The following is a 27,965-nucleotide window of genomic DNA, read 5'->3' as shown; positions in this document are numbered from 1 at the left end:
GAAAGAGCTTTTACAAAGGAGGGGAAGAAGGGAGAGATGAAAAGAAATAAGTGAACCTTACTCTCATGGGATTTGGCTTAAGGAAGGAATAACACTCAATTGGATATGGAAATCTATTTTACCGTGTAGGAAGGCAGGTGGGTAGGGGACAGTAGAGGGAAGAAAATAGGAGGGACAGCAAATTGGGGAAAGGGATAATCAGAAACAAACATAATTGTGGGATGACAGGTCAAGGGACAGAATGGAATAAATGGAGGGCAGAATAGGATAGAGGGAAATGTGGTTAGTCTTTTACAATGTAACTATTATGGAAGTGTTTTGCATGGTTACACATGTATGACCTATATTGAATTGTTTGTTTTCTCAATGAAGGTGGGTGGGGAGGGAGGAAGAGAAAGAATATGAAACTCAAAGTTTCAATAATGAATATTAAAAATTGTTTCAGCTTGCAAATGGAAAAGAAGATTATAGGCAATGGGGTATAGGAATCTATTTTGCCCATCAGGAAAATAGAGGGGAGGGGCATGGAAGGAGGGGGAATAATAGAAAGGAGGACGGTCTGGAGGAAGGGGTGGATGCGGTGCATGCTGGCTTGGGGTGGGGATGGGGAGAGATGGGGAGAAAATTTTGAATTCAAATTCTTGTGGAAGTGAATGTTGAGAACTGAAAAATAAACAAATTATGTATTAAAAAATGTTATTGTCAGTATTTTTCCATGAGTATGTTTCTATAATCTTTCAGCCTCCCTTAAGGAAAAACTGTCACAATGGTCTCAAAAATCATCAGGCCACATTATAGCAATGGTTTCTATGCATAGATTCTATAAGTAACAGTCTCACTTAATGGGAAGCTGTCATGGTGGTCTCAAGACCACCAGGCCCAGTTTTAAAACAATTCTCCTCCCATGCCCGTGAACACAAGTCAACCTGGTCCTAGACCTCCCATTTTATGCCTGCTGCAGTGAGGAATTGTTTCAATGTTTACCTGAATGCTTGTGTGTCTGTTTTGGTGAATATATCTGAAATTCCTTGCAGGGGCAGATGCTGTAAGCAGATAAAAATTTCAGGTTACTTTCCCATAGGTCATTAATAAGAGACCCCAAGGGAAAAAAAGAAAGCATAAGTAACTTGAGTTAATCATTAAGCCTCCCCTATGGACAACTATGAACTTTTACTTTGGAACTCATTTGGCCAGGGCACAAACAAGTTAGGTGAGTTACAGTCTGACATGAATGAGTTACCTGCAAGGTAGCTGCGGGCTGGGCTTTAACCAGATAATAAGGCCACTGTCTCTTGCTGAAGAGTTTACCCTTGTGAGAAGCAAAATCACTTGGAAGGGAAAGACTTTCTCCATTGACTCCTGACTGAGGAAGGAACAGGGTAAGTGAAAAGGGGGAACTGTCCCATATAGCAATTGCTTTATTGTCTATTTTCAAACTCAAGCTTTCAAGCATGGAGTGAAACCTTGACATTAACATGGGTCAAATAAAGGAAAATTATCTCACTGACACAAAAGTTTCAGATGGAAAGTAGAAGGTGGGTAGGAAGATGAGAGTTGAGTCAGTCTTTGTTTCTTTTAGAACACTGAACATCTTGAGGTGGGCAAGCAGTAGGGAAAAAAAAAACAACAACCTGAAAGTTGAGTTTATCCTTGTAAAGAATAAATCAGTGGATTATCTGTCAGTAAAAAACAAAACAAAACAAAAATTTGTTTTGATTTAATTGCTCTGGGCTGAAGAGAGAGAGGAAGAGCTGGACTCAGATTTTAAAATAGAGGAAGATGGGGTGGGAAAGGATTGTTTCCATTGTTTGAAGCTTTAGGGACTAGGTCCTCAAATCAAATGATGATCTAGCAGAGGCAGTTTGGGAAAAGATTATCTTGGGCCAATAGCTTTCCCTCAGAAGTGAGGGATGTTTCATTTCAAAGAATCGAGTGTAGCACATTCAGTGTATAGTACCTGGAAAGTCATGATTCAAGTTAAGGAGAGTTTGATTTCAGAAACATATGTACTGGATAGAGAAAGGTATCCTTGTGCTGATTTTTTTTTTTTTGTAAAGGCTTCGTATAGCTCCTTTTGAGATGCAAATAATCACACCCTGAGTCATTTGTCTGGCAAATTATTTTCTTCTTTCATCAGGCTTTCTTAAAGCAGGACATATGTCATGATTGTTTCTAAGTTGACTCTGCTTTTTTGGGTAAAGAGTTTCTGTGCTAGAGGTCTCTATAGTAGCCTCTATAATTTGTCTCTCTATAGGCAAACTGGGTGAAGTGACTTGCCCAGGGTCACACAGGTAGTAAGTATCTGAAGTCAAATTTAAACTCATGAATATAAGTCTTCCTGATTTCAAGCCGAGTGCTCTATCCACTGTGCCACCTAGCTGCCCCTTGGATATAATCCTTGGTGTGTACGATATGTTGCTCGCCTTGGCTTAACTGGTTTTCTTTGTTATAAGAGAGGGTTTGCTGGTTGAGGTGGGTGTTAGCAGGTGATAAACAGAAAAAAAGACCGATGATGACAGATTAATAAAAAAAGACAGATGACAGATTAAAAAAGAAAGATGTCAAGAAAAAAGAAACTTACACAATAACTCTATTATAAATTTAAAAAGAATAACAAGTTGTACACAATAGATTTGTAGCTTCATGTGCAATCATCTTTTTTTTCTATTCTATCATGTTATAGAAATGTAAGTTTTATTTTTTGATTCAGAAGAAAATAAATAAATTTTTTTTGATGGTTAAAAAATTTGAGTTTTATTGTTTTTGCTAAACAATACTAAAATATTATTTTTGAAGGCAGGGCTTGAATTGTTTAGTTTTGATCCATTTATTTAAAAAAAAAAGAGGGGAAGGAGGGGGAGAGATCATGGCCAATTTCTTTTAAAACTAGTTTCACCCCCAGACTGTAGCCAGTTTCATGGATGCTATACACAACCCACTCTGTGCCTGATGGAAGAATGATAGCACATTCTACCCAATATCATTGCCCTGAGGCACATGAGGAAGGGAATGATAGTTAATTCTCAGCAAGTTAACCAAAAGAGAAAATTTAAGAAAAAAGAGTCGAGGAATATTTTTATCTCAGGAAATCCCAAGATTTATTTCTATTTCTGGGTTCATCCTGGCTCCAACCTTAACAAAATCTCTGTATCATATACCTTCTTAGATATAGCTATGGTTAGAGACCACTACTCATTTAAATAGTTTATAGAGATAGGGACTGGACCTGTAATTCCTTAGCGAGGAATTTCTTCCACCAATGCAGGTTGGCATCATCTCTGCAAATTATACTCAGAGAGCTCTTTGGAACACTGAAAGCTGAGTGACTTACCTTAGAATCTCATAGGCATGTCAGAGGCAATACTTGAACTCAGGTCTTTCTGGGCAGTACAGCCAGATCAGTAGCCACTGTGCTATGCTACCTCTTTATAAAATCATTTATAAACTCTTTAAATTCAAATTAACAAGTTAATGGGAAACAGTGGGGTATGGAGGAAAAAGAACTGAACCTGAAATTGTAAGATTTGAGTTCGAATCCCAGTGGCCACTTATCACCTGTTTAAACTTGGGAGAATCACTTTTCTTCTGTGAGTTTCAGTTTCCTTCTCTGTAAAATGAGGCTATTTGGACTAATTGATCTTTTTCTAAGAGCAACACCATCTTTTCTCAGACTCACCACCTGGGAGTTATTCTGGATTCTTCACCTTCATTCGATATGTTGCCAATCCCTGTTAATTTCACATAATATCTTTTGAATAAGCTGTTGGCATTCAAAGTCCTTCATAACCAACTCTCCTACTACCTTTCTAGTCTTCTTCCACTTTGTTGCCTGCCATGGTCTTTTTGATCTAGCGAGCTAGTCTTCCTGACTGTTCCATGAACAAGACCCTCCATCTTTTGTCTTTGGGCATCTTCTTTGACTATCTCTCTTACCTGGAACACTCTCCCTCCTCTCCTCTGATTCCTAAGTTCCCTGGCTTCCTTTAAGTTCCAACTTAAATCCCACCTTCTACAGGAAACTTCCAACCCTTCTTACTTCCAGTGCCTTCCCTCTGTTAATTATTTCCTCTTTATTTTGCATATAGCTTTGCTTTATGTTTTTTTGCATGTTGTCTCCCCAACTAGAGGACAGGGATTGTCTTTGACCTCTTTTTGTATCCTTACCACTTAGCACAGTGCCAGGTGTATACTATGTGCTTAATATATGTTTATTGAATTGAATTAAGTCCCATTTGTTAAGCATCTACCATGTCTTCATTGTTGTGCTTCCATACCCTGAAGGAGGTATGGAAGAAGTAAAGATATGATCTTTGCTCTTATGGAACCTGTAATCTGGCTCAAACCATCACTCCAAAACTTCAAAGAGCCAGGATTTTGTCAATGTGTAAGCTCCTTCTATAGATACAGATCACAATAATATTTATTACTTAGTAGATGGTATTTGAGGCAGCCAGATAGCACGGTGGATAGAGTGCTGGGTCTGGAGTCAGGAAGAATCATCTTTCTTAGTTCAAACCTGGCCTCACATACTTACTAGCTATGTGACCTTAGACAAGTCACTTAACCCTATTAGCCTCAAGTTTTTTCATCTGTAAACTGAGCTGGAAAAGGAAATGCAAAGCTCTTCAATGTCTTTGCCAAGAAAACCCCAGATAGGGTCATGAAGGCCTGAAAAATGGCTGAACAAAACAGATGGTATTTAAGAGGCATTGAGACTAAAAAGCAAACATCTGATATTATTACATATTGTCACAGACAAAGATGACAGTACATAATATTTGAGTGCTAAATTCTGTGTTTAATTGCAAGCATCCTGGGATTGAGGGAAGAAAGATCAAAGCTTGTTAGGGTGAAGAAGTAGTTAGGGTGGAGAAGACAGAACATGACATGGGTCTAAAAGCATCTTGAGAATTTTCATAGATCAAGAATAGTGAGTTTCTTGAGGACAAGGGACTGTCTTTTGCCTCTTTTTCATATCCCTGATGCTTAGCACCATGCTGGCACATAGTAGGCACTTAATAAATATTTATTAATTAACTGCCTGAATATGCCAGATTTAAGGATGATTACAGCATGTTCAATGGATATCTAGGAAACTAAACTGTCTACACCAGACAAAGGTTATAGGGGAATGCTGAGGGGGGGGTGGGGAGAAGGGAGAAGAAGGAAACAAGCATCTATTAAATACCTACTATGTTCACGCATTGTGCTAAAGACTTTACAAATATCATTGGATCCTCACAACCCTGTAAGTAGGTACTATGATGAAAGGCTGTTAGGTAGAGAATGTTAGGTAGACAGTTATTCGAAGATAAGAATGTGGTCCATTGTGAAATACTGCTTGTGAGAGCCTACCTGTCCCCTACTAATACACTCATATGGGAGGCCCTTAACACACACACACACACACACACACACACACACAGATGCACGCACACACACACATATTTTTTTTTGCTGACACCTATAATTTCATCATTGTTGGGAGCTCCCAGTGAGGAACTTCTCCTGCAAAGGCAGATCAGCATTTGCTCTGCAACTTATGATCTTACCCAGTGGCCTGGGTCACTCAGAAGCTATGTGACTTATCTAGGGTCATACAGCTAGTATGTGTCAGAAGTGGGACCTGAAGTCAATACTTCCTGGCACCAAGGTCAGCTCCCAGTCCACTGTATCATGTAGAAGTCATGTATACCTTATGTCTGTCTTGCACAAGCTATTCTCATAAAAATTTGCATGGCTAGGAATTCTTAGTGCTGTCAAAACAGACCTTTTATTTCATCTGGGGACTTTGTTGACTTCATCAAAAAGAATTTCAAGACCATCAGATGAATATTCTCTTTATCATCCCTAGTGATCTGTCTGATCCTCCTGTGATTCCTTCCCCCAGTCGAAAATGATCTTTCCCTTTTTATGTCTTCTGACAGTCTTTTGGGAGTTTCTCCTATTTTACCATGTGTCATGCTTTCTCTCTCTCTCTCCCTTCCTCCCTCTCTGTCCCCCTCTCTCCCCTTCTCCACCTCTCTCTGCCCCCCTCTCTCTTCCTTTCTTATTATCTCTCCCCCCTCCTTTTCTCCATACATATAGTATATTTTTTAGAATTTCTTTTGGAAATTCTTCCTCCATAATGAACATAACCTGAAAGAGGCTATTATTGCTACTTAATTCACAAATATGGAAATTAGTGCCTAAATACAATTATACACAACATATTTAGATATTCTCTTTTCCCAGAGCCTACGGGCTTCTTGAAAAATCTAAAGTTCTTTGGCAATATTCTTATTTGAATTTTTTCTTTAAGCTTGGCACTAGCTAAGGGCCTTGTGATGAAAAATTATGATACTAACTTCTCACCTCACTTTTTAGAACAGAGAAACTGTGATACTTCAATCAAAATGGATGATGCTTGTAATTACTGAGTGATCTTAGATGTCTTATCTAAATATACAAGATGATTACTTGGCTACTCTCACTGATGAATATTGAGATGCTCCTCTTAGCAGGTAAGTAAGGCACTGTGTGATTCTTTTTGACATCTGGAGATTGCCAGCTGAGAAGTCTCAACAGATAACTTGGACACTTAATTCACTGTTTCAGTTTTTATGGGACTTCTATTGGGAGATTCTGCATGACTTTTTGAGTATCACTATATATCTGGACATCAGTGGCAGTGAGCAAAATAAGCTCAAAAATCCCCTCCTCAGGATTCTAGCTGTGGTGGCTCATCCATGAAAGGAACTACCTGCTTATCTCTCTTACTTTATGGTCCAATTTTTCCTCCTACCTCGTTCTAGGTTTGAAGTATACCATGGCTGGAAAATGTGTTCATAATTCGTTCTTTCACTCCAGGAAAACCTAGATTCTAAATCCCACTTCAGACACTTACTAATTGTGCTATTTTGGGAAAACCATTTAACTGTTCTGTGCTTCAGTTTTCCCATCTATGAAATGGGGGCAGTGTTCGATTTACTAGCATTTGAGTTCCTTTCCAGCTCTAAATCCATGAGCCTATTTGTCTATGATTTAACCTGAATAATTTCTTTGGGATTCCATTTTGGATGGGGTTAAGTACTTCATCTCAAGTTTTTACCTTTTGTAGTCTGACTGCCAAAAAAAAGCTAATTAAATTTAAGAGGGGCATTCATGTAAATGTAGGCTCCAGAATTTTTTTTTTTAATTGTATGCCATCATAAGCAGACCACTTTTCAAATAATGTATTTAATTCCAAGAACCACATTTTAAAGATAACTTCTATAACTCTAAATCTGTGATCCAATGAATGGCAGAGAGGTTTGAATGTGTGCCTAGTGTGAGATGGCTAATCACTTTAAAATCATATATTTTGGGAGAGAGAAATTAAATGATGGGCTGAAATGGCCTTGGTTCCAATGTGTTTCTTGTTTGTTTTCAGTATCTTGTAGGAGTTGTCACATCATACCTGAAGAGGGCAGCATTGCTGGAGGAACATGGATCACCATTGTTTTTGATGGTAAGTGATTCTTAAGAGGCTTGAAGTCTTAGAGCAAATGGGGTTTTGAATTTCTTTTCCTATCTGAGATTAACATATTTAACTACTAAGAACATAGAAAAAATACCTAACTGAAGATATAAAGAGAGGAAGGAAGGAAGCCTGATGTTTAGACTGTTTTTCCACCATACATGTGGATTTGACAGAACTAGGAAAGGTAGGGAGAAGGACATTTATAAAAAGATTTGCACATATCTGGGGCAGGTAGGTAGCTCAGTAGATAGAACATCAGGAGTGGAGTCAGGAAGAACTCTGTCCAAATCCAATCTCGGAATCTTATTAGCTGTGTGACCTTGCACAAATCACTTAACTAAATTGGCCTTAGTTTCCTCATTTGTAAAATGAGTTGGAGAAGGAAATGGCAAGAAAAGCTCACATGAAGTCACAAAGAGTTGGACACAACTGAAATGACTCAACAACAACGTGCTTATGTCTACATTCTGACCCCAATATTTAATACAGGCCTGATACACATTCCCTATGGATCATGATCATGCAATAGAACTTTTGGTCAGACAAGATTATTCTTGTCCCAAGTTAGTCTTGGGTCTTAGGTCTGAAAACATAATATAGAATTATAGCCATTGCCTGTTGTAGTTAATAAGTGATTTAAATGGGTTTAAAAAAAGTTATTGGATCTGGGCTTTAAGATCTGAGTCTGGACACTGATTCCTTTGCTTATTAGTTATATGATCCTAGGGAAGTTATTTGACTTCTCTTCAACCTCTATTTTCTTGTCTGTAAAATGTGGGTAATAATGCCTGAACTTCTTCCCTTACAGGGTTCTTTTGAGGACCAAAGGAGGAAATATAATAATTATATTTATTATTAGATATGTTACACATAATATTTAATATTATACAATATGTTTCACATATAATATATAAATAATTACATCTATGATTATAATTATGGAACACTGTAATTATGATATTAATAGTAACTCATACATATATAGCACTTTTGGGTTTGCAAAGTACTTTGTATATGTCGTCTCATTTGGTCCTCATATGAAAGGCAGTTTAGATAGAATACTTAGAATCGGGAGGCATCTGAAGGTTTGAAATCCAGCTTTGATGCTTACTAATTGATAACCCCAGATGGGAAAATCAGTAAATTTTTCAAGCCTCTGTTTCTCTATCTGAAAAAAGAAGAGAATGATAATGATGGCCCTTAGTTACCATACAGGATCGTTTTGGAAAAGCATTTGGTGATACACAAATATGAACTGATACTAAATTTTCAGTAATCTTATTAGAAGTGATTTATTGAGAAGCAGAGGAGTATAATGAATATATAGTGAATTGTCTTGTATGCAAGAGGACCTGGGTTCGAGTTTTGCCTCTGAAAGGATTTGATTGTGTGGCTTTGGGCTAGTCATTTAACCTCTTAATATGCCCAGGCAACTAAGAGTATAAATTGCACAGTTCATAAACACTTATTAAGTTTCTACTATGTGTTAGGTGGATGGTTGGGTGGTACAGTGGATAGAACGGCAGACCTGAATTCAAATTCAGTCTAAAATTGGGCTATGTGACCCTGCGCATGTTACTTAAAACTGTTTGCCTCAGTTTTCTCAAATGAAAAATGATCTGGTGAAGGAAATGACAAACCACTTCAGTATCTTCACCAAGAAAATTTCAAATGGAATCATGAAGAGTTTGATACAACTCAAATGACTGAGCAAATGTGTCAGGCACTGTGCTAAGCTCTGGGGATCCAGAAAGGTAAGGTAGTCCCTGCTCTCAAGAAGCTCATAGTCCACAGGGGAGACGATATGCAAACAGATATGTACAAATGAGATATATGGGATAAACTGGGGCTTGTCGATATAGGAAAGACCCTATAATTAAAGGAAATCAGGAAAGACTTCTATAGTACGTGAGATTTTAGCTAGGATTTGAAGGAAGTCAGGAAGTGGAGATGAGGAGAGAGAGCATTCCAGGCTTAGAGAACAGCCTGTAAACATGATCAGAGCCTGGAGATGAAGAGTCTTGTCCAAGGAACACTGAGGAGTCAAGTGTCAATGGTCCCAGAGTATATGGAGTAGGGTGCGGTGTAAGGCATTAGAAGCCTGGAAAGTTAGAAGGGCACGTTATAAAGAGCTTTAAATGTCAAACAGAACAGCTATGGATCTAACTTGGTAGAAGGAATTTATTTACTTAGAGTTCCCAACATCAGTCCCTCTCCCTGCCCTCCATTTTACCAAAAAAGGTCATTTTTCTTCTTTTATATACCTAGATTGAGAGTTATAATTTAATATGTGAGAACTTCCTCCTGAGGTCACAGTCCTCTGTGCTGTTGAAATCTCATTTGCAGATTGTCATGACTGTGTTACCTTGCTGGTGCTAATGCTGAGTAGCTTAATGAGATTTTTATTTGATGGACTGGGTATTTAGGTTTGGAATGGAGTCTCCTCTACCCCACCAATGGCTCTCAGTTGGAGATAAGTCTGGTGAATGTGAAAATTCCATGGCTGCCCCATGTCCCCTGTGACGTTTCTCCTGTCTATGAAGATTTCTCTGTTTTAAGATGCCAAACCAGGTATGATCCATATTACAAGCTGAGGAGGAGATTGTAGTGGTTTCTCTGAACAGCTCACTGTTAGTAGCATTGGAAATATAGTTTATGGCTTCTTAAATTACCTTTAGTCACTTTTTGTTATTTAATTATTTTTATTTATTATATTATATATTTATAATTATACATATAATGTATTTATATTTATTTATTATCATTATTTGTTGTTTTTGTTATTTAAAGATTGATACCAGTAAACCCACTACCCCAAAGAGTTGTCTTTCTCTCTCCTGTTTACTCCTGGCCATTAACCCCAACTCCTCTTCCAGCTTTTCCCCCTTCTAAGTAATTGTACACATCACTATCAGATTAAGCTTGCAGATAAATATTACTCTTATCATTCCACCATTCAAAAGCCTTCAATGATTCCCAATCACCTACTGAACATTGTCCAAATTCCCAAGACTGGCATTCAAAGTCTCTCTATATATTCTGGTTCGATCTACCTTTTCAACCTTATCATGGCTGTTATGTTCTGCCAGACCAAGCCATTGGCTACTGCTGAGCAGGTTTTGCACTTTTCTATGGAGTAGAATGAAAAACCCTGAAAGACAGAGTTTCTGAGTAATTAATAATAAATTTATTAATTAGACTGTCTGGCAGTCAATAAATTCATGGTCAGTGGATGACCCTGAAAGCTTTAAATAACCCTTGAAAGGGAATTCCCTTGACAACTGAAAATCAACCCTGATTGGTAGACATTTAAGGAGGAGGTGGGTTAAAGGTCTTCAGTTCCTCCTGCTGAGAACATGGCTTGATCATGAGACTTAGCTGTCTCCAGCAGTCTGGACAGACCACTATGTTTCCTTTTCACCTTTATGAGCCAGGTCAACCTAAACTCTAATAGAGGGGTATAAGATCAGTGGTTCATTTCCCCAGGGTAAGAACTCACCTAGACTCGACTTTGTTTACACTTTAAACAGAAGTTAGGTCTCCTAGCTGGGTGGGATTCCACCCAAGATTGAAGGGCATGATCCTTGAGGGCTAAGGGTAATACCCTCAATCAGTCATGTCCTTTAGAGATGGACTTTAACAAGAGCTAGGACTTAATGAGGAAACTGAAAAGAAAACCAGGGATCTCAATTTAATAATTAGTTATTAATATATTAGTGAAATAACAATTTCTCTCAATACCTTGGCACTGATATCCTCATTACCTTCTTCAACCCCATCTCCTTTTCTTGAAATCTTATTTATTTGTCATGTCTGAGTTCAAATGCCATCTTCATAAAGAGTCCTCTAATCTTTTCTGTCTGAAATGATCTCATCTGAACTCAAAGCATGACATACTTCTCTAGTGTTCTGGTAGCATTTTAATTTGTGTTATGGTTTATCTGTGCACCTATCTTAGCTCCCCTTCTAGACTGTATTTTCAACAAGGGTAAACTTTACAGCTTTGTATGTATCTCCCACAGTGTCTTGTATATAGTAAGTGCTTAATAAATGCTTGTGGAATGAATCAATGATGGAAGTGAGATCATGACAACCTACGCTTTCTTTAAAGTGTTCTAAGTTTCTGGCCAGGCTGTGGAGATTGGAGAAGTTGTACTGTGGTATGTCACTTTGAAATGTGTGGTTGGTAATATTTCCACAAACAGTACCCTCTGAGACCGTTTGTGACCTTGATTTCTCACGCATTGGGAAGCAATAATTGTTCTGACTATATGTTATGACTGTATATAGTCTCAAAGCCAAGAAACTGATTGACAGGAAAGGAAAATGCTTTATTCTTCAGTTTTCTGAGTTTTGATCCCTTCAGTGTAGAATGATTTGCAAAGTGGTTTCATGTAATTTGGCAGGCTTGGTAAACTTTCTACCAATCTGTAAAGGTTTCACTGGTTCTTGATTTACTTATTATGGCCCAAGGCATGGTATATGAAAATGATAATTAGTAGTTCAAAGAAACCATTCCAAGTACCTGTTTTATTGAGCAAGAAACCACCAAAATGAAACAAAACAAAAAAGAATTGAGCTTCCTTAAGGTACTAGGATGGAAAATAATCTTTGGGCTATTGGTTTTCTATGCAAGATTCAGTTAAATGCAATTCATCAAAAATATTTTCAATTCCTACTATAGGTGAAACATTTTATATTTATTACATTCTGATGCAATCCAATGTAATCCAAGAAGCAGGATCTACTATGTACCAGACAGCGTGGGCATTATTGTTCAGTCTTTTTTTAGTCATGTCTGATACTTTCTGACCCCATTTGGGGTTTTCTTGATAGAGGCATGAGTGATTTGTCATTTTCTTCTCCAGCTCATCTTACAGATGAGGTAACTGAGGCCAATGGGGTGAGTGACATGCTCAGGGTCACACAGCTATTAAGTGTTTAAAGCCAGATTTGAACTTAGGAAGATAAATCTTCCTGACTCCAGCCTAGCACTCATGATGACATCACTATGCCATCTAGCTGCCCCCTGGTACTGGATATACAAAGAGAAAATAGCAAATAGTCCCTGTCATCAAGGAACTTACATTCTGTAGCCTTGGGTACAATATGTAAATAGAACACACACATACATACACTCATACACATATGATTTAAGGAGAGAGAAAGCACTAGCAACTAGCCAGGGTCAGGAAATACTTCCTCATACATTAGTTTAACCTTGAAGGAAACTAGGATTCTAAGAGGCAGAGGAGAGAAGGAAGTACATTCTGGGCATGAGGGACAGCAAGTCTGTCCCAGGGGTGGGGAACCTGTGGCCATGAGGTCACATGTAGTCTTCTAGATCCTTGGGTGTGATCTTTTGACCAAGTCCAAGTTTTACAGAACAAATCCTTTTATTAAGGGGATTTGTTCTGTGAAATTTGGATACAGTCAAAAGGTCACACTTAAGGACCTAGAGGGCCACATATGGCTTGAGGCCACAGGTTCCCCACCCCTGGTCTATTCAAAAGAGTAGGAGATGGAGTTCAAATTTCAGGGTGCTATAAGTAGTCCAGTTTCACCGGAACACAGCACATGTGAAAATGAAAAGATGTGTCAAAAGTCTGCAACCAAGATGTGAATGATCGTAGAATTTGTTCTGAGCAACATGAAAAAAAATGGACAGGTATGGTCAGAAAAAAGGAGAGCTCAGTAATGTTAATCTGAGGTATCACTTTCCATGAGTCCACTTTTATAGTCATTCTCAGCTTATGTACAGCAAGAAAGATGCTGATTAACCAATTAACAAGTATTAATTAAATGCCTGTTACAAGCCTAGCAAGAATAGCTTCAGCTGGATAAAAAAGAAGTAAAATATGAGATCCAGTTTGGAAAGGGAGACAAGACATATAAAATTGTAGGGCAGAATTTTGTTGTTTAGTCTTATCTAACTCTCTGTAACACCATTTAGGGATTTTCTTGGCAAAGACATTGGAATAGTTTATCATTTCATTCTCCAGCTCATTTTACAAATGAGGGAACAAGTAAATGGAGTTAAGGGATTTCCCCAGGGTCACACAGCTAGTAAGTGTCTGAGGCCAGATTTGAACTCAGGAAGATGAGTCTTTCTGATTTCAGGCCCAGTACTCTATACCCTCTGCCACCTAGCTGCCTGCAGTAAAGAATACAATACAACATATAATTAGATCCTAAATTCCATGGTATTGATTATAAAGACTGGAGGAATTTAGAAGAAAATATCTATGAAACCTGAGGTTGTCAAGAAAAGCTACCTGTGAAAAGTCAGTTTTTTTAGTGTTGATCATATGAGTATAATGAAAATTGATTAAGTAAAACACTATGCTAAGCACTGGGGATACAAAGATTAAAATGAAATATTCCTTATTTCAAAAGTTTTTACTACTGGGGCAGCTACATGACTCAGTGAATACAGCAGTGGCCATCTAGTCAGGGGATGTGAATTCAAAGCTGGCCTCAGACACTTACTAGCTGTGTAAACCTGGGCAAGTCACTTAACCTGGAAAGCCTCCAAAAAAAAAGTTTTCAGTGCTTTTTTAGAGAATTCAGTTGTAATGTGATAAAGCCAAGACTTTCCCTCCACTCACTTTTCTAAACTTAATAGGAAGGCTTAAGTGATAATTTTAAGTTTGAAGGATATTACCCAGAAACCACTAGAATTCTTAATCATATATTCACTCTCATATAACTTAATACTACTATCCCTAAGACCGAACCATTAAATTTTCTGAGGATGCTGCCATATGTCTTTAATGACTTGAAGCTCAAGTAATTAAGTGAGGACCTAATATGTAAGAATTCAATTATTTCTTTGGAAATACAATCAGTATAACACAATATTTAGCAGCTTCTTCATTGAGGGCTTGGAATATGACATTCTGGACATCAAAGGAACCAGGATTAAAACCAAGAATCACCTATCCAGCAAAACTGAGTGTAATCAATGAGGGGAAGAAATTGATATTCAATGATGTAGAGGAATTTAATTCATTCTTGAGAAAAAAAAAACAGAGCAAAACAGAAAATTTGACTTTCAAATACAAAACTCAAGAGAAGCATGAAAAGGTAAATAGGAAAGAGAAATCATAAGCGATTTATGAAAGTTAAACTGTTTATATTCCGATATGGAAAGATGATATTTGTAACTCATGAGACCATCTATCTTACCCTATAGGAAAGTAGGGGGGAAGGGGATAAGAGAAGGAAAGGTATTAGAAGAGAGGACAGATTGGGGAAGGAGGTAAGGAGAGACAGGTTGAAAGGAAACAATATGACTATTATGGAAATGTTTTGCATGATTACATTTGCATGACTAACCTATATTGAATTGCTTGCATTCTCAATGAGGGTATGTAGGGAAGGAGGAAAGGTGAGAATTTACAACTCAAAGTTATAAAAATGAAAGTTAAAAATTGTTTGTACATGTAACTGGGAAATAAGACACACAGGCAATGGGGTGTACAAATCTATCTTACCCTACAGGAAAATAGAAGGAGAAGGGGATAAGAGAAGCGGGGAAGTAATAGCAGGGAGGACAGAATGGGGGAAAGGGTAGTCAGAAGCAAAACATTTTTGAGGAAGGAAAGAGAGAAAGAAGAGAAATAATAGAATAAGTGGGGAATATAGTTAGCAATATAATTGTGAAAAACATTTTTTTTAAGCAAGCTTCTCTGTTAAAGGACTCATTTCTCTAACATATTGAGAACTATGTCAAATTTATAAAAATAAGAGCCATTTCTCAGTTGATAAATGATCAAAATATATAATCAGTTCTCAGATGAAGTCATTAAAGCTATCTATAACCATATGAAAAGAATGTTCTGACTCACTATTGATTGGAGAAGTGCAAGTTAAAATAATTCTGAGATACTACCTCATGCCTATTAAATTAGATAATAGGACAGAAAAGGTAAATGACAAATGTTGGAGGGGATGTGGGAAAAATGAGACATTAATGTACTGTTCTTAAAGTTGTGAACTGATTAAACCATTCAATGGAACAATGTGGAACTATACTCAAAGGGCTATAGAACTACGTGTACCCTTTGACAGCAATACCACAACCAGGTCTGTATCCCAAAAGAGATAAAAAACAAAGAGGAAAATGACATAAATGTACAAAACATATTTATAATAACTCTTTTCTGGAGTTAGAAAGTGAAGGGATGACCATCAATTGGAGAATGACTGAATAAGTTGCGGTATCTAATTGTGATGGAATATAAGAAATAGTACTATAAGAAATGAGAAGGATGCTCTCAGAAAAACCGAGAAAGACTTACATTGACTGATGCAAAGTGAAATGTAACAAGTACAAAATAACAGCAATATTGTAGGATGATCAACTGTGAATGATTTAGCTATTCTCAGCAATACAACAATCCATGACAACTCTGAAGGATTTAGGATGAAAAGTGCTATCCATCCCCAGGGAAAGAACTGATGACATCTGAATACAGATTGAAACAACTTTTGTTTTTCTTTCTTTGCTTTATTTTTCTTGAGTTTTTTAATCTATGTTTTCTTTCACAACATGACTATTATGGATATGTTTCGCATGACTACACATATACAACCTATATGGAATTGCTTGCCTTCTCAATGAGGAGTGTAGGGAGGGAGGAAGGGAGAGAATTTAGAACTCAAATTTTTAAAATAAATGTTAAAAATTGTTGTTTACATGTAACTGGGGAAAAATTAAATACTAAATAAATGCAAAAATAAACAAAATGAAAGTAATGACAATTTTAAAAGAGAGAGAGAGAAGCAAGCACATTAACAAACAACAACCCAGCAAATGTTTTTGTTCTGTGTCCCCTCCTAGGCCTGCACAAAGTTGCCCTTCTTTCTTTTCTTAACTATAAGAACATGTACAATTCTGCATTTGTTTTGCATCATCTCATCTAGATCTTTCTGTATTTCCTTGTCTGCCTCATATTTTTATAATCCTATAATAAGCTAATATTTTACTATTCCTTAATTAAGTTAGCCCCTTTGCAATTCTTGGACTCATAGGTTTCTATTTTTTGTTGTTGTTACAGGGTATCTTTGAATATTTTTTACATATGGGTCATTTTTCTTTTAATTATTTTTACTTTCTTTTTATTGTTTTCTTTTTAATCTCTTCATTATTTATTTCAAATTTCATTATCATTAATTATTTTACTTAAATTATTATTTTTAATCATTTTATTTTATTATTGTGATTCTTTTTATTTTGTTTTACTTTATGAATATTTTTTGAATTTTGACTGGGTCAAAAGTAGGATCAGTCTAATGAAATATTGAAGAGTGAAATAAGCAGAATCAAAAGAACATTGCATATAGGAATAGCAATATTGTTTGTAGAGTAACTGTGAATGACTAAGTTATTCTGAGTATAGTAAATACTCAAATCAACTACAAAAGATTTATTAAGGAAGATACTATCCATGTCCAGAGAAAGAACCATAATAATATGATTTTTAATATATACACATACATATATACCTATGTATGTATTATGTACGTATTTGTGCCAAATGGAACCCTTCTCTAGCGTGGGATGAGGAGAGAGAGGGAAGACACTTCAGAACTTAGACAGTAACAAAAAAATTAAATCCAAAATAAATCTAATGTCTTATTACGTACTGTCATATTGCTTTCCAAAACTCTTCTCAGCTGTCTGTGGTGCCAATAATGATGTATTAGTGTCTGTTGGAGCATGACAATCCACTATTGAATTTTTATATTTTTCATATTTTTGCTATTCTAGTCTAATAGCTATCTAATAGAAAAAAATATTTTGCTAAATTTAGGTAACAAAGAACACCAGATAAAGCCCTGGCAAGTCTAATGTGTTCTATCAGAGAATATGGACTATGTTTGGGAGCTAGTTTTTCCTGAGCTACAATTAGATTTCAGTTCTTTCTCTGGATAAGGCAATGATGCTGTCCTCTTGTCTTGAGAGGGCAGATCCATCACCTTATCAGGTCAAGAGAGGAGAAGAATCTCATTCCGCTTCCTTATTGCTTCTCACCTAGATAACTCTGGCCAATCAATCAGCTACTCCTGCAGCTGAACTCCCAGCTGAGTCCTTCCTGCCTTTGGAAAATCATCATGTAAATAGAGGTCAGCTCTGGAGTTCAGTGTAGTGAGAGAGCCAAAAAGTGCTCGGGCAAGATCACCATAGCAACAAACTCCTCTGCTCTGCTGAAGGTTTATGATTCTGAAACATGCTTTCATCTACCTCCGGAGTTTATAGATGATGAGTAGGAAAACACTGAGCACTGTGTCTAACAGAGGACATATTTATTTGATTTTTAAAGGTTATTTTGTTTTATACCTACCTCTTTTCATTTGTAATCATCTTTTTGCTGGCAAAAATAAACAAAACTCAAAAGAACAACCTTTTAAAATTCCATTAAATAAAATAACTAAAATCATTGGATTAATGAATTGAAAAACGAAATAAAGACATATGAATGGATAAGAAAATTTGAAGTGGTAACTGAGAAGATCCTGCTTTGTAACTCACTTGAAAGCCATTTCTGTCTTTACACCTTCAGGTCTTTGCAGTTGGACATACAGGAAGGCCTGTACTATCCGGAAGTTCGTTCTGGTGGGCAGGTGCTGAACAGTCTGAGTGAAGGTTCCTGGGATAACTGTACTTTCAAGGTAAATTCTTGGATGGAAGGATTTGGTCCATGGGTGCTGTCCATAGTACCTTATTCTACAGAATAAGATAAATAACGTCTGCTTTAGGAGAGGGCCCAGGCCTCACACTATTGTCAAGAGAATATGATATTTTTTCATTATTTTAAAATTTTAACTTAATTGTTTTTCAATTAACAAAGATCTATCATCTCTCCACCTTTCCCCTGCCCGTCAGAGAAGAAAAGACAAAGCAAAACTCATGTAACAAATATCCACAGTCAAGCAAAACAAATTCCAGCCTTGATCATAAAAAATGTTTCATTCTGTATCTTAAGACCACCACTTCTCTGTCAGGAGGTGGGTAGTATGCTTCATATTAGTCTTTAGTTTTTCCAAGTTATTTGTCTCTGTGATGTTCTTGTCATATAAACTGTTCTTAGTCATCTTGTGTCCAAAAAGGCTTTCTTCTTTTTGATTTCCTGATTCACCCTACCATTTTGTAAATAAAGGGGTGGTCAGCAAGTCAGGTCCCTCAGACTAAACATGGCCAGTGCCTTTGTTCCATGTCTGAAAAATCTACTTGCTCCTCACCTCTCCCTCTTAGAATTTCACTTCCTCCAAAAATTGCAGCTCCAGTGCCACCTTTCACGTGAGGCTTTTCTTGACTTCACCCACATGCTGTTTCCTTTTATTTATTTTGTCTGTCCTTGTATTTATTTTGTCTATCCTTACACACGAAGCTGCATGGTGCGGTGCCTAGAGAGCAGGCATCAGAGTATGAGAATCTGATTTCAACTTCTGTCTCTGACACATTCTAGTTGTGTGATCCTGGGCAAATTATTTAGTCTCTCACTGTTCTGGAGGGCTCTCCAAAGATAGGATGGGGCCAATGTCACAGTGACAAAAATGAATTTCCACAGACAAGTACCTTACATGGTACCGGAGTGGTGTTATATATTATATCCCCACAGCTTTTCTTCCCTCTATGATTTCTCTCCTCCCCTCTCCTCTCCTCCCCTCCTCTTCCTTCCGCTCCCCTCCCCTCTCCTCTCTCCATCTCTTTTTCTTTCTGTCTCCTCTCTCTATTTCTCCTTCACTATCTTTCCCTCTTTCTTTCTCTCCCTCTCTCCATCATTCTGTCTCTGTCTCCTTTATCTCTTTCTCCCTCCCCCTCTCTCTTTCCTCCTGCTCCTCCCTCTTTCTGTCTCTTTCTCTCCTTCCATCCCTCTTCTTTTTCCCTCTTTGTCTCCATCTTTCTCTTTTTCTCCCCTTCCCTCTATCTCTCTCTTTCTGAATATATATGCACACACATGTGTAACATACATATTATATAGAGCATATTATATAAATTTATATTATATGTCAAGTATATGTGTATAAAGTAATTTCAGTGATGGATAAGGGGAATCAATAATAACTGGGAGGTTCAAGGAAGACATGTAAGAGGTAGCACTTGAACTGAACCTTGAAAGAAGCTACACAATCCAAGATTTGGAACTGAGGAGAGCGATGACGGCAGATATCGGGGACAGACTGTGCAAAGTTGTAGAAACAGGAGATGTCTTAGTATGTGATAGCAAGTAGACCCATTTAATTGAAATGTAGAGAGAATACGTGTGTGTGAATGTGTGGTGTGAAATAAATTTGGAAAAATAGATGATAGTCATGTTCTGAAAAACTCTGAATACCAAGCAAAAAGGGTTTATGTTTTATCCTAGAGGTGATGGAGAACCACTGATGGATCTTCAGCAAAGGACTGACAAAGTGTTTTAGGAAAATTAATTTGGCAGTTATGTAGTGGATGGATTGGAAAAGGGAATGTATGGAATATCTTGCAATGGTCAAAGAGATGAGGTCCTGTGAGGATGGTAGTCACCATCCTATATAAGTGGAGAGAAGAGAACTGATGGGAGAGATGTTGTAAAGATAGAATTGGCAATGTGTCAGTAAATAAACATTTATTATTTGTATGCTATGTGCAAGGCACTGACAATTTGTGGTTCACAGGATGACCGCTAGGGACCTTTGCTGTTGTTGAGTCATTTCAATAGTGTCCAACTCCTTGTGACTCCTTGCAGGGTTTTCTTCGCAAAGATATTGGAGTGGTTTGCCATTTTCTTCTCCACTTCAATTTTCAGATGAGGAAACCAAGGCAAGCAGGGTTAAGTGACTTGCCTGGCATCACACAGCTAGCAAGGGACCTTAGAGGCCATTGAATCCAACTGCCTCATTGAAATTGAGAACTGAGAAGTTTAATAACCTTCCTAGGGAATCACAGCTAGTAAGTATACGAGATTGGATTTGAAGTCAGGTCTTATTGGCTTCTAGTCTAGCACTGTACTAGACCATCTATCTGCCTTAATATAGGCTTCAATTCTGTAGTTTCAAACTTACAACACTTTTTCAAAGTTGTTGGCAGTCCTCATTTCCTCCTGATTTCTTTTACTTTTCCTCTGGTAAATATGTGTGTGTGTGCATGTGCGTGCATATGTGTGTGTGTGTAGTATATATGTGTGTATAAGTATATATGTACATATATGTATATACAGACACAAGCATGTATATGTGTATATATATATATGTGTATGTGTATAAATATGTGTGTACACACATACAAACATATATGTGGTTTCTTAGGGCCTAGCCACCTCTTTGGCCTGAGAGATTTGCTTCTGATAGGACTATGCGGCACCTTCCTCTCCACTCTTGCCCCAACCCATACACAGTAGAAGGATGAAAATGCTTGTCATGTTTTCTCCCTTTATGGCCACACTATCACTATTTTGCTTGTCTATCAGGCGCACAATTCTGGAGATGCCAGAAGATGGTTCTTAGCTTAAATAGCTTTGTCTTTGGAGTTCTCCTGCCTCTGTAATCAAGCTCTTAGAAGCTTATACAATGATTGAATAGGAGACAATGGGCCCAAACCTCCTAAAACTGCACATTAAAGTAAACAAGTCTTTCAGTGGTTCAACTCGCTTAGCAAGTTGATGAAAAATCACCAGGGGATGCAGTTAATGAGAGGCATTCTAAGCTAAATAAAACACAGTATGTCTCTTTGTTTTGGGACTGGGACTGGGGGAGCCATGAGTATTAAAAATTAATTTCATCTCTCCAGTCGGCTCCAAAAAGCCCGCTGCAGGCACTGACAAGTTTGAACAACTCACAGAAGGTTTATCTATCAGTTGGTGGTGGTGGCTTTATCAGTCTCATCTGCTGCTTTGCCTCCCCCTAAGCTTGTCTGCCCCTGACCTTACTTCAACACAGACGATCAGCATGAGGGAAGTTGATTTGGAAGCTCATTAATTTTTTACTTGCCATGTCTCTGGCTTAGTGGGGGAGCAGGGGCTTGTATCTGTCAGAAATGTACAATTTTTTATTGCGTCAACAAGGAGAGAATCACAAGGGAGATTTTTTTTTGGAGGTTTGACTGTGAGTGCCATTGAATGCTGGACTGATCTATACCACCCATTCCCATCCCCTCTGAGAAGTTATGGGGAAAGAAAGATCCTAGATGTTGTTCTTCCTGTTTGTGCTAGCAGTGGCTGACAGAGCTAAACCTCAGATCCTCCTTTCATTTCTGTCTTCTACACAACAATAAGTCTTTGCATGGAGTAGGCATTCATTAAATGTTTCTTCACAATGAATGAATGCCTCCTAAATAAAATATAGATTAAAATACCAGATTGCTTCCATCGATTACTTTGTATAATATCTGCATATGCATAAGTTTAATAAAAAGGACATGAACTAGGATTCACAAGAACTGGATTACTTATTACCTAAATGACTGGATCCCTTAACCCCTGAGTCGCCATTCATTCATCTATAGAGTATAGCTCAGGGGCCTATAGAATTTATGGCGTATGGGACCTCAAAGACCATTTTCAATTATCCCTTCTACATCACAACTTTACCCGTTGAGGTTTCAGTACATTGATGTTGGCATAAGAAATTAAATGGGAATTTTGGGGGAATTTTGCAGAAGCCACAGATAACATGTGAAGACCAGCAGATGACACAGAGCCTATGAACAAATACTTTACCCAAATTTTGAAATAAGGTATAGCAAACATTCCATAAAAGAAAAGGAAAAAAAATCAGACTTCTTCTCTGGTAAGAAGGGAGGGTCCAAAACTTTTATGGAGATTTTCCAGATCTTAGAGGTACTATACCCCCAACCCCATGATGTGGAAGGGATAATTGTAGTTTAGTAGTTCTCAAAGTGTGGCATCTCTGACACCCTTTCAGGAGGTCTGCAAGGTCAAAACTATTTTCATAATAATATGAAGACATTTTAATTTCTAATACAGTAAATATGGATAGATATAGCCCACTTAAACAAGAGATCCTTGGTAGGGTTTGGGGAGTCTTCAATAACTTTTAAGAGTAAACAAGTTCTAAGACTGAGACCTGTTAATCAAATGCAATTGCTTCTTTATCCAGAGGAGAAATTTGAAGCCTAGACAGGTGAAATGATTCGTCCACAGTTACAGAGGTAGTAAGAAATGAAGTCAGAATTCAAATCTGGGTCTTTTGACTTCCAATCCACTCCTTTTATTCCACCATTCCTTTGAAAGTTGTGTTAGCATCAGACTCTCACTTATAATGTAACGATGAAGTGCATAAACACATATCCAGGGCCTAGTTCACATAAGGTACTGTATTGTTGTTGAGGCAGGGGGTGGAATCTGGTGGCTGAAGGGAAAGAAAAGACATAAACAGAGGAATGAGATAGAATTCCTTTTCTTCAATTATTTTGAATCTGTAGAAAAGCAGTCATGGACTAGTGTAAAGAATGCTTGACTTGGAATGAGAATTACAGCTTTATAGTGCTGGGTGGATCAAATAAAATTTTATATATCTATAAATATAGGCATTCATACATATATTTAATGATAAAAACATAAATATTATCAAAATATGTTATGATTTTTCTGACTCTATACTTCAGTTTCCTTATCTGTGAACTAGAATTCCAATATTGTTATACTTCATGATGTTACTAAGATAAAAAAGCTTTAAAGTTGTTGGTTTGTGCTTGCCAGGAGGAAGCTTGCTAGCACTTGACTCCAACAGATAATTCCAGACATGTGGTATAGTTGGAGCTCTACAGGGTAAGATGGAGCTGATTCTTTAGATTTCTTTGACCATTTTCCATTTTTTCCTAGTACAGACTTATAGTTTCTGGCTCCAGACAACTATTTGACTTGGGGTTGGAAGGTTCTCTTACATCTCATTGGAGCCCTAATTGTCAATGAATCCCCAATATTCATTTTGGGGACTCTCCCAGCAAAATTAAAAAAAAGGGTTCTAGAGGGGCTAGGACTATGATTACCCCTATTCTCTCATGATGGTGGCTAATTAGTGTATATATTAAATTAATGACAGGAACAAAAGGGTAAAGAAAAAACAGTCAGCCCTCTTTTTTGCATTCCTGCCTTTATTGTGCATATATGTCAGCAGTAACTGGCCAATTTCTCTCAGGCTATTCCAGAGTTAGCCAAACTTTCTTCCCTGAGTTGTGCCAATGCAACAGGGGGCTAGAGATGTGAAGAGAAAGGAAAGGATATTAATGCATGTGTATGTAGGAAGAAGAAGGAAAAGAGGAAGAATAAATGTATTTACACGCTATTTTTGGTGAGATCAGAATCGATTCTAAAATAGTGAGGTCAGATCATTCTTCCTTTGACCTCCCTGAATGATAACATTATCCATCAGTTACAAATTATCTAGCCCTTCCATTAAAAAGGAGAACAGTCTTTCCAGTGAATAAGTACTGACTGGATCAATACTTGCCTCGTAGCTTTCTCCTTTGTTACAGTGCCTGTCAATTCTTGATGACTGATTAGAGGTATTGATTCACAACACACAGTTCTTTGCTGAAATTCTTTCTGGGAAGGTGGACTCCCAATGTGGTGGAAGCAGACCAAGGTAAACAGTGGTGCTGGAGTTTCTTTCACAAATTAAAGAATTAAAAAAATACATGTGGAGGAGAAAGAGATCTCAGCGTTTATGGGACAGAGAAGTGATCTAGCTAGAGGCAGTTTCGGTGATGCAATGGAGAGAGTGCAGGGCATGGAGTTAGGAAGATTAAAGTTCAAATTAACTCTAAGTCCTATGCTAGCTGTGCGATCTTAGGCAAGTCACTTAACCTAGGTCTGCCTTAGTTTCCTCATCAGTAAAATGATGATAATAGTAGCACCTCCTTCCCAGGGTTGTTGTTAGGATCAAATGAGACATAGTGCCTGGCACATAGAAGGTACTTAATAAATGGTTGTGCCCTTTCTTCCTAGTAATCAGGCAATTTGGGAAGAAGCAATCAGAAGTATGGGATGGTAGAAAAAAAACACTAAACCTAGTCCCATCACCCTAGTTCAAATCTGGGCTCTCAAGTGACCTTGAGAAAGTCACAATCTCTCTGGGCCTCAGTTCCTAACATCTTGGTAAAACTCATTGGTACAGGCTACCTCCTCCTACTAAGCGTCTCTGCCTGTGGGTACATGTGGATTAGGTTCAGTTCTGGTGACATCCATAGAAGAGAATTAGGCTTTTTCTCCTATTCTCTAGTTTATTGCACTACTGTACCAGAGTCAGACCCTGGGGAAAAAAATCTCTAAAATAAACATGGCTCATGTATAAGGTGGACCCAAGAGGGATAATAGGTTCCTCTCTTGAAAAGTACTCAAAATAGATCAAGTGTGAGACAAATTATTTTTGCTTCTTTCACCATAAAAACAATGCTGAGAACACCAAAGACTCTTAATTGTGCAATGATAGTAGTTCATCATTCCTGTCATGCCATCCCAGGAGACTTATACTTAAAACATTAAGAGATAAAATATGTTGTAGAATTACTGGACAGATATTCCAGCAAACTCATGAGGCTGATGCCAAGACCAGGCACATTCATCTCAGGATCACTGGTGCTAAGGGAAACAGGAAGTCAAAGAGGCAGCCAGGGTATGGAAATTCGTTGTCAGGGTCACCAAGATAAGCACATGCTCTGCCTACCGTGTGTAAAGAAGCACAACAGTGGTGGGGAGAAAGGGAGAAATAGTCTCTACCTACCTCTATAGGAGTATGGGTAAGACTCAAATAGTATTGATATTTTTAAGAGAGAGAGAGAGAGAGAGAGAGACAGAGAGAGACAGAGAGACAGAGACAGAGAGAGAGAGAGACAGAGAGAGAGAGAGACAGAGGGAGGCAAAGAGAGAGACACACAGAGAGACACAGAGAGAGAGAGACACAGAGGGAGGCAAAGAGAGAGACACACAGAGAGAGACACACAGAGAGAAACAGAGAGACAGAGAGAGAGACAGAGAGACACAGAGAGAGACAGAGAGAAAGAGAGAGACAGAGACACAGAGAGAGACAGAGATAGAGACAGAGAGAGACACAGAGGGAGGCAAAGAGAGACACAGAGAGACACAGACAGAGACAGAGAGAAAGAGAGAGACAGAGACAGAAAGAGACACAGAGAGAGAGACACAGAAGAGACAGAGGGAGGCAGAGAGAGACACAGAGAGAGATAGAGAGACAGAGAGAGAGACAGAGAGACAGAGAGATGGAGACGGGGAGAGAGAGAGACAGAGAGACAGAGACAGAGACAGAGAGAGAGACAGAGAGATGGAAACAGATAGATAGATAGATAGATATAGAGAGAGAGAGAGAGAGAGAGAGAGAGAGAGAGAGAGAGAGAGAGAGAGAGAGAGAGAGACAGAGACAGAGACAGAGAGACAGAGAGATGGAGACAGACAGAGAGAGAGAGAGAGAGAGAGAGAGAGAGAGAGAGAGAGAGAGAGAGAATCTTTTCTTTTAAATTTTATTTAAGGAACAGAAATTCTTATTCAGTGATGTTAATTGAAAGTGACTGGAATGATCAGGAACACCTGAATTAAAATCTGGCCTCAGATACCTACTAACTGTGTGACCCTGGGCAAGTTACTTACCCTCTAATTGCTTTAGTTTCCTTTGTTGTAAAATGGGAATAATAATAGCACATACCTCCCAGGGTTGTTGTGAGGATCAAAGACATAATATTTGCTTAGTACATTGCCTGGCACATAGCAGGAATTTAATAAATTCTTTTTTCCTTCTTTCCTTCCTTCCTTCCTTCCTTCCTTCCTTCCTTCCTTCCTTCCTTCCTTCCTTCCTTCCTTCCTTCCTTCCTTCCTTCCTTCTTTCCTTCCTTCTTCCTTCCTTCCTTCCTTCTTCCTTTCTTTCTTCCTTGTTTTTGATCACCTACTAACTAGGTTATCAATTTAAAAAGAAAGAAAAGCTCCACTGATTCCTATGCTTTCTCATTTTTTTTAAAAATAGGAATGAATGTTGTATTTTGTCAAAATCTTTCTCTGCATCTATTGCTAGAAACATATGATTTTTGTTATTGATATGGTCAATTATGATTAATAATTTTCCTAACGTTGAACCAGTCCTAAATTCCTGGTATAAACCCCATGTAATCACAGTGTATGATTTTTGTGATATGTTGCTGTGGTCTCCTTGCTAATATTTCTTTTAACATTTTTGCATCAATATTTATTAGGAAAATTTGTCTATAGTTTTCTTTCTCTGTTTTTGCTTTCCTTGATTTAGGTATCAAAGTAATATTTGTATCATGGAAGGAATTTGGTGGGATTCCTTCTTTACCTATTTTTCAAGTAGTTTATGTAGTATTGGAACGAATTGTTCTTTAAATATTGGGTAGAATTCACTTGTAAATCTATTTGGTCTCAGAGATTTTTTCATAGGAAGCTCATTTGTGGCTTATTCAATTTCTTTTTCTAAGATAGAGTTACTTAGGTATTCTATTTTCTCGTCTGTTAATCTGGTCAACTTCTATTTTAGTAAATACTCATCCATTTCACTTAGATTGTCAGTTTTATAATTGGGCAAAACAGTTCCTAATAATTATTTTAATTTCATTCGCATTGGTGGAGTATTCTTACTTTTCACTTCTGATGCTAATTTGCTTTTCTTCTTTCTTTTTTTAAAAAAAGCAAATTAGCCAACAGTTTATTTTATTGTTTTTTTTTTTTTATAAAATTACTTTTAGTTTTATTTATTACTTCTTTGGTTTCTTTTACTTTCAGTTTTATCAACCTCTCCTTTGATTTTCAGGATTTCCATTCTGGTTTTTAATTGGGAATTTTAAATTTGTTCTTTTTCTAGTTTCTTTTTTTAAAGTTATGTGTCCAATTTATCGGTTTTCTCTTTCTTTTATTTATTTAAGTGTTTAGAAATATATGATTACTCCTGAATACTACTTTGGCTACTTCCCACAAATTTTGGTATGGTGTCTCTTCATAATTTTCACACTTTTGAAATGAAAGGGTTGAACTAGATCAGAAGTGTCAAAAACACAGTCCACATAATACTCCTGATTTTGGCCAAACCAGATTAAAATGTAATTGGAAAATATTAACAAAACAAATAAAAATACAATAGAATATAAATAACATTAATGTATGATTTTTAAATCAATATGAATGCAAAGGGATTCTTATATACAGTTTAGTGGCTCCTGGTCCTATATGAGTTTTATATCATTGCTTCTAGAATATCCTTATTTCTCTATCTATGAGTTCCTTCTGGGGACTCACATCAGAGAGTTTCCTTTGAGGGTCACTTGGGTGGTGACTCCCTTCCACCTATTCCCACCAGTCACTCCATAAAGACTTGGCTTGCGATCTCTGAAAGATTTCTGCCTCTTGATGTGGACATATGACTTAAAAATGGTGGAAAGATCATGGGGCTGGCAGTCAGGAGACCTGGGTCTACCATTCAGGTAGCTGTGTGGTTCTTT

The 27,965-nt window shown here is 37.5% G+C and overlaps 1 protein-coding gene across 10 annotated transcripts in view; it reads left to right on the top strand.

Annotated features, from left to right (window-relative positions):
* Window positions 1-1,199: 1,199 nt before the first annotated feature.
* Window positions 1,200-27,965, top strand: part of PKHD1 (PKHD1 ciliary IPT domain containing fibrocystin/polyductin) — a 640,097-nt gene continuing 613,331 nt past the window's right edge. For all 10 annotated transcript variants that reach the window (XR_011974315.1, XR_011974316.1, XM_072642432.1 and 7 more), the window contains exons 1-5: window positions 1,200-1,379; window positions 6,367-6,503; window positions 7,412-7,489; window positions 9,928-10,072; window positions 18,070-18,178. Coding sequence is in view for 8 of the 10 variants with exons in the window: in XM_072642432.1 (XP_072498533.1) it covers window positions 6,452-6,503; window positions 7,412-7,489; window positions 9,928-10,072; window positions 18,070-18,178 (384 nt within the window). In the remaining 2 variants the exon portion in view is untranslated. The remainder of the gene's footprint in view (window positions 1,380-6,366; window positions 6,504-7,411; window positions 7,490-9,927; window positions 10,073-18,069; window positions 18,179-27,965) is intronic.

This window comes from Notamacropus eugenii, chromosome 2, assembly GCF_028372415.1.
Source record: "Notamacropus eugenii isolate mMacEug1 chromosome 2, mMacEug1.pri_v2, whole genome shotgun sequence".
NCBI classification, from domain to species: domain Eukaryota; kingdom Metazoa; phylum Chordata; class Mammalia; order Diprotodontia; family Macropodidae; genus Notamacropus; species Notamacropus eugenii.
This window is presented reverse-complemented; position numbering and strand designations above follow the sequence as displayed.